The sequence below is a fragment of the Calypte anna genome, chromosome 2, assembly GCF_003957555.1.
Source record: "Calypte anna isolate BGI_N300 chromosome 2, bCalAnn1_v1.p, whole genome shotgun sequence".
Lineage (NCBI taxonomy): Eukaryota > Metazoa > Chordata > Aves > Apodiformes > Trochilidae > Calypte > Calypte anna.
Genome location: NC_044245.1, coordinates 117,518,039 through 117,534,941, shown reverse-complemented (window position 1 = coordinate 117,534,941; position 16,903 = coordinate 117,518,039). Strand labels below are relative to the sequence as shown.

General features: G+C 37.8%; 1 protein-coding gene across 1 annotated transcript in view; it reads right to left on the bottom strand.

Annotated features, from left to right (window-relative positions):
- C2H8orf34 (chromosome 2 C8orf34 homolog) overlaps window positions 1–16,903 on the bottom strand; it is a 141,430-nt gene that overhangs the window by 69,784 nt on the left and 54,743 nt on the right. The window contains exon 7 of the mRNA XM_030444694.1: window positions 14,391–14,557. Within this exon, the coding sequence (XP_030300554.1) occupies window positions 14,391–14,557 (167 nt within the window). The remainder of the gene's footprint in view (window positions 1–14,390; window positions 14,558–16,903) is intronic.

The window sequence follows — 16,903 nt, the reverse complement described above, 5'->3', positions numbered from 1 at the left end:
ATATGCCAAACTTACAAGTTCTACTAAGTTTTATGCACAGCACTTCACCTCCTCATTTGAACTTCCTGTTATTGTCCTCACAGCGACTAAACTACTTACTCACCTGCTACAGTTTTTTTTTAAAAAGTTACTTATTCTGAAGAGGAAGCAAAAATTAGAGGCCATTTGCTCTCACTTAGGTAATTTCAAATATTTCAGTCCACATTAAGGGCTCAGAAGAGGGAAACAACAGAATGTCCAACTGTAAATACTTATCTAGGTAATTTATATTAACTTCCTATCTGTATATTTTAACATTAACTAATTCAGTGTACCTGCTTCTAAAATGTGGCATAAAAATATTTTGTCTTCTGTTTATCTTGACACTACTCTTCAACTTCTTCTCCTTGTTTCATCTCATTTTCCTTCTAAGTACAAGTAGACATTCTGGTTTTAAATCAGCTTGCAGTTTCTGTTTCTTCCCTCGTTCTGGAGATAACCATGAGGTCTGGCAGAATTTTGGCAGTACTAAAGTACAATACTCATCAGTAAATAAATATCTATTCTGGATGACTGAATTTGTAATCTGCTACTGGCTAGTTAAAAGCTCAACTTGCACCTGTAGTACTGAAACTGACTTTTCCTATTATGTAATATAGATATGTTATGAGAGGAATAAAGGAAAAGAGCAATAATTTGTGTATCTGTGCATGACAGATATACTTCCTACACAGGTTATCAAAAAAGCATATAATATTTAAACCCCTCTGTGCATGTTTTCTAATCACACAGAAAGTATCTTATTTTATCACCTATTTCACTTTCCTTCTGAAGTCTGGACCTAACATCAGTGTCTCAGTCAGTGTTCTGCTAGCTAAAACATTTACATGCACCGTAATTTACTCAGTTGCAGAGCTCCATTAAGTTTCAAATACTTTCATTTTCAGTATTTTCAATTTACAATGAAGTTATATTTCATGGCCCACCCTATGCTAGCAATTTAAAGAATCAATCAGGCTTGGAGGGACCTCGGGTCTCTGGCTCACTTTTCCTGCTCTGTTTTGAGCATGGGTCAGCCATGATGCTTAGAGTTTTATCCAATTGAGTCTTGGAGAAGTCCAAGGTTAGTGACTCTAAAATCAGGCAAATTGTTCCAGCAGTTAAATATCCACATATTGATTTTTTATTTTGTTTTTTTTTAATGTCCTTTATATCTAATCAGAATCTCACTGGTTTCAATTTATGCCCAGTGTCACTCATTCTCTTGCTGTGTACCTCAGAAAATACTGTGGTACTTTCTCAAGAGCTTCCACTTAGGCACTGGGATGCTGCTCTTAGATTTCCTGAGGCCTTCCTTTTCCATGCTAAACAAACTGAGCTCCCTCAGCTTCCCCCCAAGGGTAGGATCCCAATGTTATGAATGCTGGACAGTCTTAAAAGGGATGCCTGCAGTCTTTCTGCAGTATCACTTCTGCAATCTCCTGTGGAGTACTCCATGCATTTAACACCTGTTTTGTTTTGTTTTGTTTGTTTGGGTTTTTTGGTTGTTTTGTTTGGGGCTTTTTTGTTTGTTTGTGGTTTGTTTGGTTTTGGGTTTTTTTCAGAAGGGCTACAAGAAAACACAGCGTGAAAAGGCAAGATTTCTGCTTCTTTATTATCATCTCAAAACTGCTATATTCCATCCCATTAAAGCAGACAGATCTGCTGCAGCAGCTGGACCTTCAGGAAAGTTGAACTTGCCATTTGACTCACATGTCTGCTGATGAGGTTTTGTCATATTGGTTGTTTTTTTGTTCTAGAGAAAAACAGCAAAGTAAGGCTCTTTCATTCTCCTAACTATACTATCACTTCTTCTCTAAATCGTGGCTGCTTCTCTCTAATTTCATTACATTAGCCTTAGTAGGCAATGCTACATTTACAAGAGATGTCAAATGTTTTAAGTACTAGTTCATTGTAGTTTCTACTAGGAATAGTAGTTATTCTGAAATATCCACACTTCTGCTGAAAAATGTGTTAGTGAAGATCTAATATTATTCCCTAGTGCTGTTACAGTACTTGTCAACTCCAATTTCATTGCACTAGGACTCATACTAAAAATGGCAAAGTTTTACAGCCTGAGTCAAGACCTCATGATTCAGTTACTTCCTCTCAGCAAAGATTTCAGCCTTTCTCTCATACTTATTGCAAATTTGTGTATCCAGACTCAAATACCTACATACTAACCACTAAGTGATGAGTCTTCGAGATGTAAACTGGTAGTGTCCAATGCAACAAATAGATTTCTAACTCATTTCCTTAGTAATGAACTGATATTCAGCATTCTCTTCTCATCTTCTGCCTTTCAGAAACTTATCAGAGTTTGTCTGTTTTGACTGTTCCTTCTATTAGCTCTCCATCAACAAACTGTCGTGACAATTGTGAATGAAATTATATCAACTGCTAAACTGGATGGAACATTTTAGCACCTGCTAATCTCACAAATCAAAATTAAAGAGCTGGACTTTAGTAACAGATTGTATTGATACAGTTTGGGTTGTGGGGTTTTTTTGTGCACTGATTTTTAGTACCAGTTTTCATGGTAGTTATATTACTAAATCATATGACTTGTCATCTACAAGTCTTGGAAGATGTAACACTAGGTGCTGTGGTATCATGACAAACAACTACCCTGCAAACAGAAGCCAAGTTACTCTGAATGACACAGAGCATTGCCTTTTTCTAACAGTGGAAAAACCCACCCAAGGATAATGGAGTAGCAATGGAGTAGTATCTACACAATTTTTACATCATTTTTTACTAAAAGCAGTTGGGGCTGATGAGACAGGAAATCGGGGAATGAGCAAGAAGCCATCCCATTCCTGCCCAGAGAAAAGCCAAAATTATTCAGTACATTTTCTTGAGAAAGAGAGACAAGGAATCAGCCCTCAAGGAATTAATTTTAATTTAACTGTAGTTTTCGCATACTATTGGAAGAGCAGGAATACTTAATGCAATATGAACTCAAGAGTGATTTAGGAGCAAAGAGATCTCTTAAGAGCATCATCTAAATATCAAATACAGAAAAGACACTGCCTAACTTCAAACAATACCAGGCAAACTACCTTACTTTCAAGGCAAACTACATTTGACTACCTTGTATGAAGACCCCCAAATGCTACATTGCGCATCAAAAGACAGTTGGTTGTGTGAAGCAGAGAGGACAGTGATCTAGTAGATACTTGGTTCCTCACAACTTGTGATGGTATGCATAAAATCCTAGCCCACAGCCCCATTCTAGCACTATCAGACTTAGGATCAACTTCATTAAATACCAGATCTGAAACAGAAACACACGTTAAGTGTTCCACTGAGACATGGATATAGACTGAAAAAAAAAAAAAAAAAAGTATGAAAAAGTGGAGCAATAAAGGTAGGGCAGTGCTGAAAGCAGCACTTAAAGCCAAGCATGCCGAGATTGTGAGTTCCAGTGTGAGCTGAGTTTGTGTCTCAGGCCTCACCTTTTATTGGCCCCCTGGTCCTGCTCATGCACAGTGGGGGCCCACCCCAATCAGGCACAGGTGGGCTTGACACAAGCTCATGCTCACTCCCTGGCAATTAGTGGCACCTGGTTGCCTCATTTCACTACAAAAAAGTGACTCTGCTGCCCCTGAGTCTTCTGACCTGCTTAGGCCTTGCGCTATTTTGAGCACAGCTATGTATTCCAAGCATGTACCTTTTGGTTTCACAAGACTTAAGAGACTCAAGCAGATTGAGTCTTTTCATGGCTCGCTGCCTAAAAGCTGACTCTGTCTTTGAGACCGGGTCACAGTTCTGTGATTCTCGAGTTCTGTGACAATGTGAGGATATGATTTATCAATTTTTTTTTCCCCCTTCGTTCCCTTCCACAATTTAGTCATGTATGGAAGCTTAAATGAAGCTACCATATAAGTGATACTTATAAACTTCAATAAATTAATATACCTTTTCCTCCCTATTTCTACTTTTCTTTAATAGCAGAGGAAGAAGTAGCACCAGCAGTCAGCCTAATACACAAGTTATTATTTTCTCCCACATTCCTGCTGAAGCATGAGAAGGATGCAAGCCCATGTCATAAGAAGTGCTAATACAATTTAATTTAGGCATGTAAAAATAAGCTGATAAGATTACAAATGTAACAAATATTACATACTTTTATTCTTTATGTATTCTGGTGATCATTTATATTGCATACTTCAATAATGGAATAAGCTTCAAAGAAGTTTCAAATAACTCTTAATGGAAGCCACTAATACCACTGAACACTGTTTAAAAAAGCAATAATTAAAGCCTATTGGACTATATTAGGAATAAAACACTAATGACCTATGTATCAAAAACATTCATAGTGGTAAACTAAACTATAATAACCAAATAAAACAGAAAAATGAAGCAAATACAGTATAAAGCACTGGGGAATAATACATAAGGTTTTTTATCATAATATTCTGCATTTACTGTAATATTTCCTTAGTTTTAAGTGCATCAGATTCAACAAACATTTTACTGTAGAAATTTCATACTTTCCACTGACTAGTACCAGAACCTAAGACATCTATATGCATTATGAAATGTAAATGAAAAGGTTTTTTTCTGCAAGTAACATTAAATTAGTTTCAGTAATTGGAAAGCTTTCAATAAGTACTGACTGTATCAGAAAAACATAGTATGAATTTTTGGAAATGTCATTGCAGTGTTGTGCAGTGCATGGCAATGGAACTAGGTTTTCTAGAGGGATTTCCAACAGCTTCATCTCAAAGAATTCCAGTATAGAAAGACAGAAAAACACATTATGAAACATTTTATTCACAGCTTTCCTGTGTTCATTTTCTTTCAATTTTTACTTTGTGCTGTTATATACATCATATTCTATCATTTATTACAAATAGCACCATGAGTTTGCAGTGCAATACCTTGCAATTTCTTAAATATATTTGTTTATTTTCCATAGTATTAACACTACTTCCATTTTAACAATATTAATAATCTTAATTAAAAAATTAAAAGACGATAGCTATATTTAATAATACATTGTGAATAAAAATAATTCTATTTATTACTTTTTAATAATTTTATTTTTAACAAAATAAATATTTCTTTTATTTTATTTATAAATATGTAAATAAATATCTATTGCCACCCACTGAAATATTGCTAACTTTATATTTCCCTGAGTGCCCTCACTAGCAGGAATAATTACCTTCTTCTGAGCAACTTACCTCTCTATAAAATAAAGGACACTAGAATTCAGAGAAACATTACACTTATCAGGCATTTATTGACATAAAATCAACTTTAAGCACTGTTGTCTTTTGATATAATTTTCACCCTCATATCCTTGCCTCCCAATATGAATTAAATTCACAAATCTCTTTGAATAAGCCTTCTACCATGATGAACAATCTCTACTCAGTCGCTGAGCAGAGCCCTGGGATACCTGAAATCAGGTTATCATCCTACCTCTTGTTTTGCTGCCACCTCCCCAAACTGTGCTGATAACTCTGATAACTCTGCACCAATCCTGTTCTCCCACCACAAGGCAGTGGTTTTAGACTTGTCCAGCTGAGTAGTAAGGAAGCCTCACCAGAGCTCTCACAGTTCTGCCTTCTGAATCCCCAAGTGAAAAACTCCTGTCATTTCTTACCAAAGTATGAGCTTGACAGTTGTAACTCCTTCTTTCATGCTTTCTTTTCCTGCATGCTCCAAAAAGAGAAAGAGATTGCACAGGAACTGGCAGCAATTTAGCATGCAGACTAGACAATAAAGTGGGCCAGATCTCCCCAACCAGCTTCAGAACTTTGAAATTCACATTTTGAGCTCCTGTGTGAACTACATGATAACTATATGCAGAAGTTATTGCAGATTACTAAAACTGGAGTGTCAATGGCCTCACTAAAACAGATCCAGGCATGAATGAAATTACATCCATTGCTGGATTTCCTTCTGTATTTTCAGTGAAGGATTTTCCACCAGCAAGCCAAACCCAACCTAAGAACCCTTTAGAAGAATGAAGCAGTTTAGACATCCATTTATCTAACATCCTAAGGATATCCCATTCCTGGGGATGACTACAAGAACAGGGCAAGTAGCTAGCAATACTTTATGGTTACACAAATATCAGAGGTTAGCAAATGAGATGCCCATCTACAAGAATGGATAGAAAGAAGATCTGGGGAACTAAAGGCCTAGCTGCATGTCCTTGATGCCAGGGAAGGTTATAGAGCTGATCAACTTGGTGCCATTATACAGCACAGCAAGGACAAATAGGTGACCAGGTCTAGTCAGCAAGGGTTTATGAATGGCTTGACTAGTCTGATCGCCTTCTATGATGAGATCACCTGTGTAGATGATGAGGGAAAGGCTGTGGATGTTGTTTACCCAGACCTCAGAAAAGCCTTTTAAATTGTTTCCCGCTCCTGGAGAAACTGGCTACATATGGCTTTGTCCAGTGTACCCTTTAATGGGTAGGGCCAAAGAGTTTGTGGTGAATGGAGTTAAATCCAGCTGGCAGCTGGTCACAAGTAGTGTTTCCCAGGGTTTGGTGTTAGGGACAGTTCTGTTAATGTCTTTATGAATGATCTGGGTGAGGGGATCAAGTGCACCCTCATTAAGCTTGCAGATGACACAAAGTTGGGAGGAAGTCTTCATCTACCTGAGGTTAGAAAGGGTCTACACAGGTACCTGGACCAGTTGGATCAACAGGCCAAGGCCAATTTTATAAGGTTCAACAAGGCCATGTGCTGGGTCCTGCATTTCAGGTCCAACCCCATGTAATACTACAGGTCTGGGGAAGAGTGGCTGCATAAAGGAAAAGAACCTGGGGGTGTTGATCACACAGCCAGCAGTGTGCATATGTAGCTTGTATCAGAAACAGTGTGCCCTGGATGAGAGAAGTGACTGTTCTCCTGTACACAGCCCTGGTCAGGCTGCACCTCAAGTACTGTGTTCAGTTTTGGGCTCCTCACTACAAGAATGACATTGACCTGCGGGAGCGAGTCGATGAAGAGCATCAAAGCTGGTGATTTTAGTCCAGTAAGGATTGTCTGAGGAAAATATGGTTGTTTTAGCCTGGAAAAAAGGCTAGGAGGAGACCTAGTAATCTATTGCTTTCTACAACTACCTGAATGGAAGCTGTAATCAGGTGGGTGTTGGTCATTTTTGCTAAGTAGCAAGTGACAGGACAAGAGGCAATGGACTCAGGTTGTGCCAGGGAAGGTTCAGATAGGATATTAGGAAAAATTTCTTCACTGAAAGGGTTGTCTAGCATTAGAACAGGGTGCCTAGGGAAGTGGTTGAATCACCATTTCTGCAGCTATTTGAAAGATGTGGTGTTTAGGGACATGGACACTCTACAACTACCTGAAAGGAGGGTGTAGCCAGGTGGGGGTTGGTCTCTTTTCCCAGGCAACTCTCAGCAAGACAAGGGGGCATGGTCTTAAGTTGTGCCAGGGGAGGTTTAGGTTGGACATTAGAAAGAATTTCTTTACAGAGAGGGTGATCAGGCATTGGAATGGGCTGCCCAGGGAAGTAGTGGATTCTCCATCCCTGGAGACATTTAAAAAGAGACTGGATGTGGCACTCAGTCCCATGGTCTGGCAACTGCAGCGGTAGTGGATCAAGGGTTGGACTTGATGATCTCTGAGGTCCCTTCCAACCCAGCCAATTCTATGATTCTATGATTCTATGATTCTATGGTTTAGTAGTGGACTTAGCAGTGTCAGGTTTATGGTTGGACTTGATGACAGGTTCTTTTCCAACCTTAAAGAATCTTTGATACTATTTTCTAGTATAATCCTTCAGACACAGCTGATTCATAGCCAGAAACTTTCTGAAGCAGAGGTAGTATCTATATTTTGCAGCCCTCGATACAATTTTCTTCCATTAACCTGTCCAGCTCATTGTCAGCATATGTAAATTGTTGGCATCCAGACCATTAGCAATTAGGTTCATAGATCAACTGCGCAGTACATGAACATATATGTCCTTTTATTTATTTTAACCTTGACTGCAGTTTCAGCTAGAGCACCAGAATTCTTAAAAAGGAAAAATCATTAGTCAGTTGTACCTTGCTCACCCTATTGCTAGTAATCTATTGCTCTAACTCATGTAACCTATCGTAGCAATGCCTGTTATTTTAAGCCCTGATTCAATACAGTAAAGCAAATATTTCCCTTCTACATGAAAGGAACATGAGCTTTCTACCTATTACCAAACATATCTGACTTAGTACAGCATATCTGATATTTTCCCAATAAAATACATTCTTTTTTTGGAAAAAACAAAGCAAAACAAAAAAACATCACCATGGAATGCGTGGTCTTATTCAAAGAGCCACAAAACATACAACAAAATGGGATATGGGATGCTAAAGACAATCACTAGGACTGGAGAGGATGTGGGAAAAGTCCTTACCTTGCTCTTCTCATATATGCAAATAAACAGCTATTACACCTATTATTTCTTTTATCTGAAATCTTCTACTGTGTAAAAATAATATTTATTGAAAATTGTTGGCCATTTCTGACACTAACATTTCAAAAAAGGATACAGTAGGCAGTCCTCAGATATAGATTCAGATTTTACCATTTGTTCTGGTTTCAGCCAGGATAAAGGTGATTTTCTGTCTTGTAATTTTGTTTTCAGCTAAGACTCTTGTAAGTAGCTGTAAGTAACTGTGCTTCCCCCCATCTTTCTCTTTTGGATACAAAGCATGCATCCTCTTTCCAGCTAACAAAATTTAATGGAAAAAGCAAACTTCACATGAGTAGATTTTAAAAAGCTGTGGCCACCACACAATAAGACATTAGAAATGGAAGAATGTAGAACTGGAAATGAAGCTGCCAGTAATTATCTACACAGTAAATTTTTTTTCAAGTATTTCACTAGGAGGGCAGTAGTGATGCAGATAATCCAGTTGTGCATACAAGGATATTTCACTTAACTTTTCAAGACATACTGTAAGATGAGCAACTCTGCATTTATTTTTTTAAAAGAAAAATAATGCCTAATCCTACCTTGCTAAATATTTTCTTGGAATCTGAGAACATCAATGTTTCTTATTGCATTGAGTGTAAAGAATCAGCATTCTGTGACAAGAACAAAAGACAACACTGCTGTTATCACTTTCCCAGGACTGGCTAAAGAAGCGATCACTATCTCTGACTAAAACAACTTATCTTCTTCCAGTGGTGTGAAAATACTGTGCTACACTCATTTTCCTGCTTGCTGGTGATTCAGTCCTGAGGGCCATTGTACAATGGGAGTTTGTGATCCACACAACAATAGAGCTAAGCAGACACAGGTCTCTGGTGTGCTATGCTGTATGCACATACCACTTGGCTGCAGGATGAAATTAGCCTGCTAGTCATAAAGGAGAAGACTGTAGGCACCTCCCACTTGACATCTGGTAATTACACCACCTGCATGGTCTTCTCTTAAAAGTGAACCACCATGTTGTGAACATCTTTTTGCTTGACAGAAGAAATGCTGAATGAAATCCTTATAAGACTAAATAAATTAAATTATTTCCTCCTAAGAACTCTAAGGTGTGTAATGCTGGTAATCCTTAGCATGGCAGGATCCATGCTATACCTGGAGGTCTGTCTCGTACTGTGCAACTTAGGGTTCACAATGTCTGAAGAGATGTAAGATTATTTATGCTACCCTGTATTTTTCACTTCAAAAGGTATTTAAAATCACACCTGATGGAGTCTAAGTGCCCTTCTAATGGAGACCTGTAACATATTCTTGCACCAGTACCCTAAATCTGCCACTGAAAACTTTGCAATTTATAGTCCAGTCCAGTCTCTGCACGCAGAAGAGGACCACTCTCTCCCATTGATGTCAGCTCCTGGGCATTCAATATAAAGCAGATCTTAATTGGTAATGTTGCCAATTTCCCAATAGCTTCCAAAAAGAAGAGTCATCAAAAAGGGACATGATGAGCAGTTCACATAGCTTTCTCCCACACAATCATTCACTTAAACCCCAACAAAACAGGCTGCAGGCCAGGAAACTGTTCTGAAGATGTACATCAGCTCACGTACCACCTTTTCCAGGGCCTCTCTTCTGGCAAATCATGTATTCTAGTCAAATAACAGCATAAAAGCTGGGAGACACAACAAAGAGGAAAAATCTGCTGGTAACAGAATAACTTACCAGGTCTAGAGTCTGTTTCCTGCATGTTGCCAAAACCTCTAGGAAACAGGGTAATCAAGAATGTCTGTTGAACCAGAGAAAATTTATTGAGAGCACTGCAGATTGGACACTCTTCCATTAAAGCACTCAGAGACTTATCAGAAAAGCAGTATAGACTATATGAGGAGTAGACTACGAGATACTGAGTTATTGTCTCATCCAATATTTTTTTTTAATTATATGATTCATCCTTTGGTGACTGTTCAATCACTGTTCCACCAATTTCAGAGAAAATACAGTTCATTCCTCTCCAATTGGCATCAGTGAGGTTCTGAGGTAATAATTACTTCAAAGTCTCAGTGGACTTCAGCCAAACGCAAAAGACATCTACTGTCCAAGTGCCATGGAATTCCAGAAGGACTGCAGTTTACAAAAAACTACTTCATCTCCCAAGTAGATTTACAAAACACAATACTTGGGCATTATGATGTTTACAAAACCAGCCCCTGGATATAATTTTCAATCACAGACCTTAAATGTTTTACACTTTTACATTTACAATACATGTGATTTTACGGTTACACTTCAACTTTTTAAAGGCAGAAGGATCCTTTCCACTATCTTCCAGTAACCCATTTCAGCCACATGCACTACTGACCACGCTTAGAATGTTGCCAGAGTGTTAACAGATGTCCTATGCATTCAGACAGCATCATAAAGCTGGGCAGACAATGGATTGAGAACAGCCCCGAGGAGAAGGGCTTAGGGGTGTTGGTTGATAAAAGCTCAACATGAGTCAGCAATGTGCGTTTGCAGTTCAGAAAGCCATCCCTGTCCTGGGCTCCACCAAAAGAAGCTCCTGAGCTGTACCAAAAGAGGCATGGCAATCAACTCCAGGGAGGTGATTTTTCCCTTCCAAGTATTCTGTCCTATTCTGGAGTCCCCAACAAGAAGCCATGGAGCTTTTGGAGTGAGGCCAGATCAGGGCCACAAAGATGATAAGAGGGCTACAACACCTCTCCTAGGAAGAGAGGCTGACAGAGCTGGCATTGTTCAGCCTGGAGAACAGCAGGCTCCAGGGAAACATTACAGCAGCCTTCTGGTACCTGAAGGGGCCTACAGGAAAGGTGGAAAGGAAGTTTGTTCAAGAACATGTAGAGACAGGGCAAGTAGGACTGGCCTTGAACTGGACAAGGACAAAATTTCGATGAGATATTAGGAAAAAAATCGTTACTGTTAAGAGTAGTAAGACACTGGAACAGGTTGCTCAGAGAAGCTGTGGATGCTGGAATTATTCAAGACCAGGCTGGATGGGGCTTGGAGCAACACGGGCTAGTGGAAGGTGTCCTGCCCATGTAGTCAGGGTTGAAATTAGATGATCTTTGAGGTCCTTTCCAACCCAGACTACTCTATGGTTCTGTTTAAGAGTGATAACTGAAATCAGAATGTAGTCACATACTATTCTTTTTCATCTTTGCATGTATTTCTTTTGAAATGGATTCTTCAGAAGTATAACAGCTTAATTGTTTCTTCAATTTAAAATGTTTCATTCTAGCTAAACCTGCACTGACAATTCTGGTGTGAGTAGTAGGAGGCTTTTTCTAAAAAAAAAAGAAAACATACCAACTTCCAGTTTCATGCTTTTAACACCTAAATAAACAAATTGAACTCTGAAAATTATTCTCTTGACCACACATAAAGATGGAAGTTTGTGTTCTGCAAAAAACTGCATCATAACTAGTGTGTGCATTTAAATCATTTGCTATATATAGTAGAATTTTTATTCCCAGTATCCAGATTTTAAAGCGTGAGGTTTAGTAACTTTTTAAGAAAGGACTTAATAAACAACAAATACTGAACCCTAAAGGGAACAAGTCAAGTGGTTGTATGCAACAATGCCCTGCAGTTCAGTGATAGCAGAAAGCCATTATTTGAAATTAGTTATTCTGCATATAAGCAGTGTAAAAAGCATCAAAGCAATTAATGGATTAATGGAGTACATGATAAAAAATTCAATCCTAGTAACAAACAGCTACTGATCTGGAAACTATAGTGATGAAAAATACCTATGTTTGCTGATAGAAACTTAAGTTCTTTTTCTTGCCTTCAAAATAAAAGACCCTTCCTGTGTAATATTTTGTCAGATCCCAAAGGTTCAAGCAGTTCTGCAAGATGTAACATAACCATTAAATCAAATAAAAACATACACATACTGTCAACAAATTGGAAAATCAGAATAAAATAAAAGCCAATCTTTCAGAGACACAGCAATTTCAACAGCAAGCCGTACATTTTGAACTTTCTATCAGTGGCAGTTACATGGCAATATTATAATCACTATAACCATGGAAACTCATCAACCATGACATGATTTTGCCTCAGAATCCCTAATCCAACACCCTACCTGTACCAGAGGTCCTGTTTGTGACCTTTCCTAGTTTTAAGTTGACTTCGTATCTTGGCCATTTTTAATGAAATCCATGATAGAAATATGTGCCAGGTTTTGCATACACAAACCAGAGTGGATTCTTAAACAAAACAACCCCAAGCAGAAAACTCAAACAAAAAGACCCAAAGCATTTGTTTGTGCACGGATAAAATGCTGCCCAAACATCAAGACAGTGAAAAATGAAATTTTCTTTAAACAGCCTTTATGGTTCCAGATATGTTTGGTGATCTGAGGATCTCCACAGAAATTAACAAAAGATTCTGTTCTGTATTTTATACATAATGAGGCCAATAACATCACACACACACTGACCTACTGTACCTTCAAGATGCCACAGAATCCTAGAGGAGTCCTGTGGTTTATACCAGCATAAGACACCCAAATCAGCTTTCATGTCACAATCGGAAAGAGCTGTAAGTTGCAGAAGGAAATATGGAGGTAATGTAGCTACAGACTAATTATGGCCTTCACTGGAACCCAAGGATTAGTTCTGGAAATACAAACTGATTCCATGAAGGCCTCAAGCCCAGTCACTCTGTGACTTCCTTCAAACACAAAGAATTAATTGACCCACTGTGACACCTGAGTGACCCAGGCTGTTCTCTCCTTTTTCTTGTAAAATCAAATGCATGCATCAACCTTAAAACTACTGAAAAAAACACCCTAAAATAAAGAAACAATCTATTAATTAACTCTACTATTAAATCACAATTATTCAAGCATAACACAAGATTTTTTTACCATGAGCATGGTCAAGCACTGGAACATGCTGCCCAGGGACATTGTAGTGTCTCCATCTTTGGAGAGTCCAAACCCACCTGTCCTATGCTCACAGAAACCTGGTCTAGCTCATTGTTTTGCACAGGGAGCTTGACTAGGTATTTCCAGCTGGCCCCCCAAACTCAAGAGTGAGGAAGCAATAGGAATAAAACAGAATCAGCGCAGAGCACCATGTGGGGTTTGGATTTTTAGATTAAGGTCCAACCAGAAACAAGTAATTTGTGATAGAATTTGTACATGTAAGAATGCTGAACTATCCTAAGACTGCATAATTTGCATGCTTTGATCCCAAGTTCTATATAGCAAAACTGGGGAAAAAAAAATTGAAATTCATTACTACCTTTTAAGCATCTTACACTGAAGCTTTTAAAAATGGCAGAAAAAAAGGCTATTAGTAATGTTTCTTCAACAATATTCCTCCTTTTGCAACTTGTAATTCTAGAAAAGGGAGGAAGCATTGAGCATAGAGCCTTCTAGAGTACAATTTAATATGTAATACAGGCAACTGTAAAATTACAATTAAATCCTCTGGAGAGGTTACAAAATTACATTGTGTAAGCTATTTGTAGCTAGTAAGTCTTAAGTAAAATCCAGTGAAGTGAGAATTATGATGCAGCTAAGAAAAGAAAGAACCATATGAAAGCCAGAGAAGCTGATTCTGCTCCTTGTTACATTAATAAATACAACTTCCAAGTAGGAACTGTGATTTATGTAGGAAATCAAATTAATTACTTTAAGTACCTGAAAAAAATTTTTTTTTATGCAGGTGGCTGTTTATTTACACACATATACAGTCTTTATTGCATTCAGTCCTGAAAGTTGCAAGTTTAACCCTAAGAACCTTCACACAGCTGCTGGATACTTTAGCTTCAAACACAGGGAGCAGTTTCAAAGTAAGCTATGTTTGATCTGATGATCTGATGATCTGTTTGATCTATGACCTGATATTAAAGGTTAAGGATATTAAAGGATATTAAATATTTCTGATATTAAAAACTATCAGAAAATACACATAATTTTTTACAGTTACCCAGCAGTTCCATTGCATCATCTTCATTGTCAATATCTTCTTCAGTTACAGATGGGGCTGTGCTTTGAGCAGAATCAAAGGAGTCCTGAGAAAGCATGGCAGCCAGCAATTTCTTATGTTGCTGCTGTTGTTGTTTTAGTCCTTTGGTCTTTGGCTCCATTTTTAAGCTGCAAAGGAGGAAAACACAACTTTCTCTTACTGGTGTTCTCTACAAAGTATGTCACATATTTGTCACATTAGCTTGGTCCATGACACTCTAGTTAACACTGTCAGATCACACATAAACCAGCTGGTTGTTTCCATAAGCCACATATGCAGAACAACAGGATGTCATTTACTAATCAGTATTGTTATGACACAAAGCTGGCAACAAAAACCTGCTCTTTGAGTGGTTATGTTATCACAGCCCCACAGAATTAAGGACTGTATAGTTACAACAGTTCTCCTGGTTGTTGACTTACATCCTTACTCTAAGTAACAGACAACTGGAAAGACACAGAAGTTAGCAGAAAATTCAAACACAGGACTTGATCCAGTGAGCAATTTCTGATTCCTTACAGTATCAACATATAGACAGAAGTTTGGCCCCGTACAGGAGGGTATCAGCAGCACCTCAGCCTGTCTTACAGTCTGTTGCAGGTAGGCAAATCTATTCCAAATATATGAAATTTGACTGACTCGATGATAGTTCATTTCCCACTGCAAAGATAAAGGCTAATAAGACAAAGAGGACCTTAAAGATTAAGAACGGGCTTTGAGTTTGGGACATCAGGTAATGGATGGGACCTCTGCAAGCTCTAGTTCATTTCAGGCTCTAAGAAACAAGAGCATCACATTTAAAATTACTCAAATTCCCCACTGTGCCCACACAGTATCCCTTGAGGACGCTTTGCAGGAAGGTTGCTTCTTCTCAGAATTTCTCCAGGAAATTTTTCCCGTTGAAGACTACTAATAATGACCTGGAAATGAGTTTAATCCTATTTTCATGATGTTCAAATTTTTGAAAGATGAGCTCAGTACCAGCAGAATTGCCATCAGCACTTTTATATGGTCCCTTATCTCATATTAAAACTTTGGCTTGCCTCCTTACAGCAGCTACAGAAAGCAGTACAAAACCAGTGACAAACACATTATTTCTTCTGTAGCAATTGAGGACACAAAGGGCAAAAAGGTGACCATTAGTTTGACAAGACGTCACTCACACATCTACCTCAGACTGGCTACACTTCATTTTCCAGTCAAAGTAGTAGTGAAACATCTCCTTTCAGTTGCTCAACATTAATTCTACTTCTTTTTTTAAGGAATAAGATATATAAAGTGTGCTTCCATTGCTCACCATCACAAGAATGTATGTTTGCAAGGAGGAAATAATGGTTATGTCCCACTGTCCACTACTGAATGGAGATAAAAACAGAAAAAAACTTGTATGCTATGGTCTGTGAAAACAACACAGAGAAAGGGGGTTGAGTGAGACTGATGGCAAAAAGGTGATCTATCACCTATATCCTATGGCTATTTATATAGTATTTAATTTATGGAGCATTTTCTTATGTTTTGGTGATACGTAAAAGAAAATGTATTACCTGGAAAAAAACAGGACAGTTAATTTTCACTTTCCTGATCTTACACTGTAAATGAAGATTAGGATGTGCTGTGAGAGTTTGTTGGCTTATTACATAAATCCTGATAATTAGTGATCAATTAACTATCACTTTTCATTAAAAGTGTTGCTAAATCAACTCTAACAAGATATAATTTGAAAAATTAAATGTGAATTTTAAATCGCTCCCTCTTTCAGTTGCCAGGTAAAAATGTAATTGAATTATTTTAGGCTACTTGGCTTCTCTGCCCATGTAGAGGCATTGGAAGTAGATGATCTTTAAGGTCTCTTCCAACCCAAACTATTTTGTGATTCTATGAGTCTATGATACTTTTAACTATGAAGTAGATAAATGAAATTCTTTACAACTGGAAACAGTATCACTCTAGGGAGTTTCATTTAATCTGACAAAATTCAAACTATTCCCACAGATTTTGGATGCTACATTAAAAGTGAATGATTATTATCTATTACTTCTTTCATGCATTTATATTATAGACAGCTCCAAATTCTGCTAACAGTATATTGATTCCCAGGAACACTGAATCAGACCTAAAAGAAGCTGTTTATTAAGTATTAGATATTAAATACTGAATACTAAATATTCAGAATAAGCTTGATCAGTGAGGGTCTGCTAAACTTCCATATAAAAATTTCATCAATTTTCATATCACCACTATCTTTAAGTTCTGCAATTCTGTGGTAATTTTGCAAGACTTCTGTAGCTTTTAAAAATGTCTTACTAAACCTGATGAAATGCTAATTAAGCAAAAATTATCCCAGCCATAAAACAAGTCATCCAACTGCAAATCATTAAAACAGTGTTCACACTTCAGGATACATATTTTTCAACAGGTCTTCAGTACTTTCTGCACCTAAAAACTAAGACAGACCACGAGTTTTTCCTGGCATC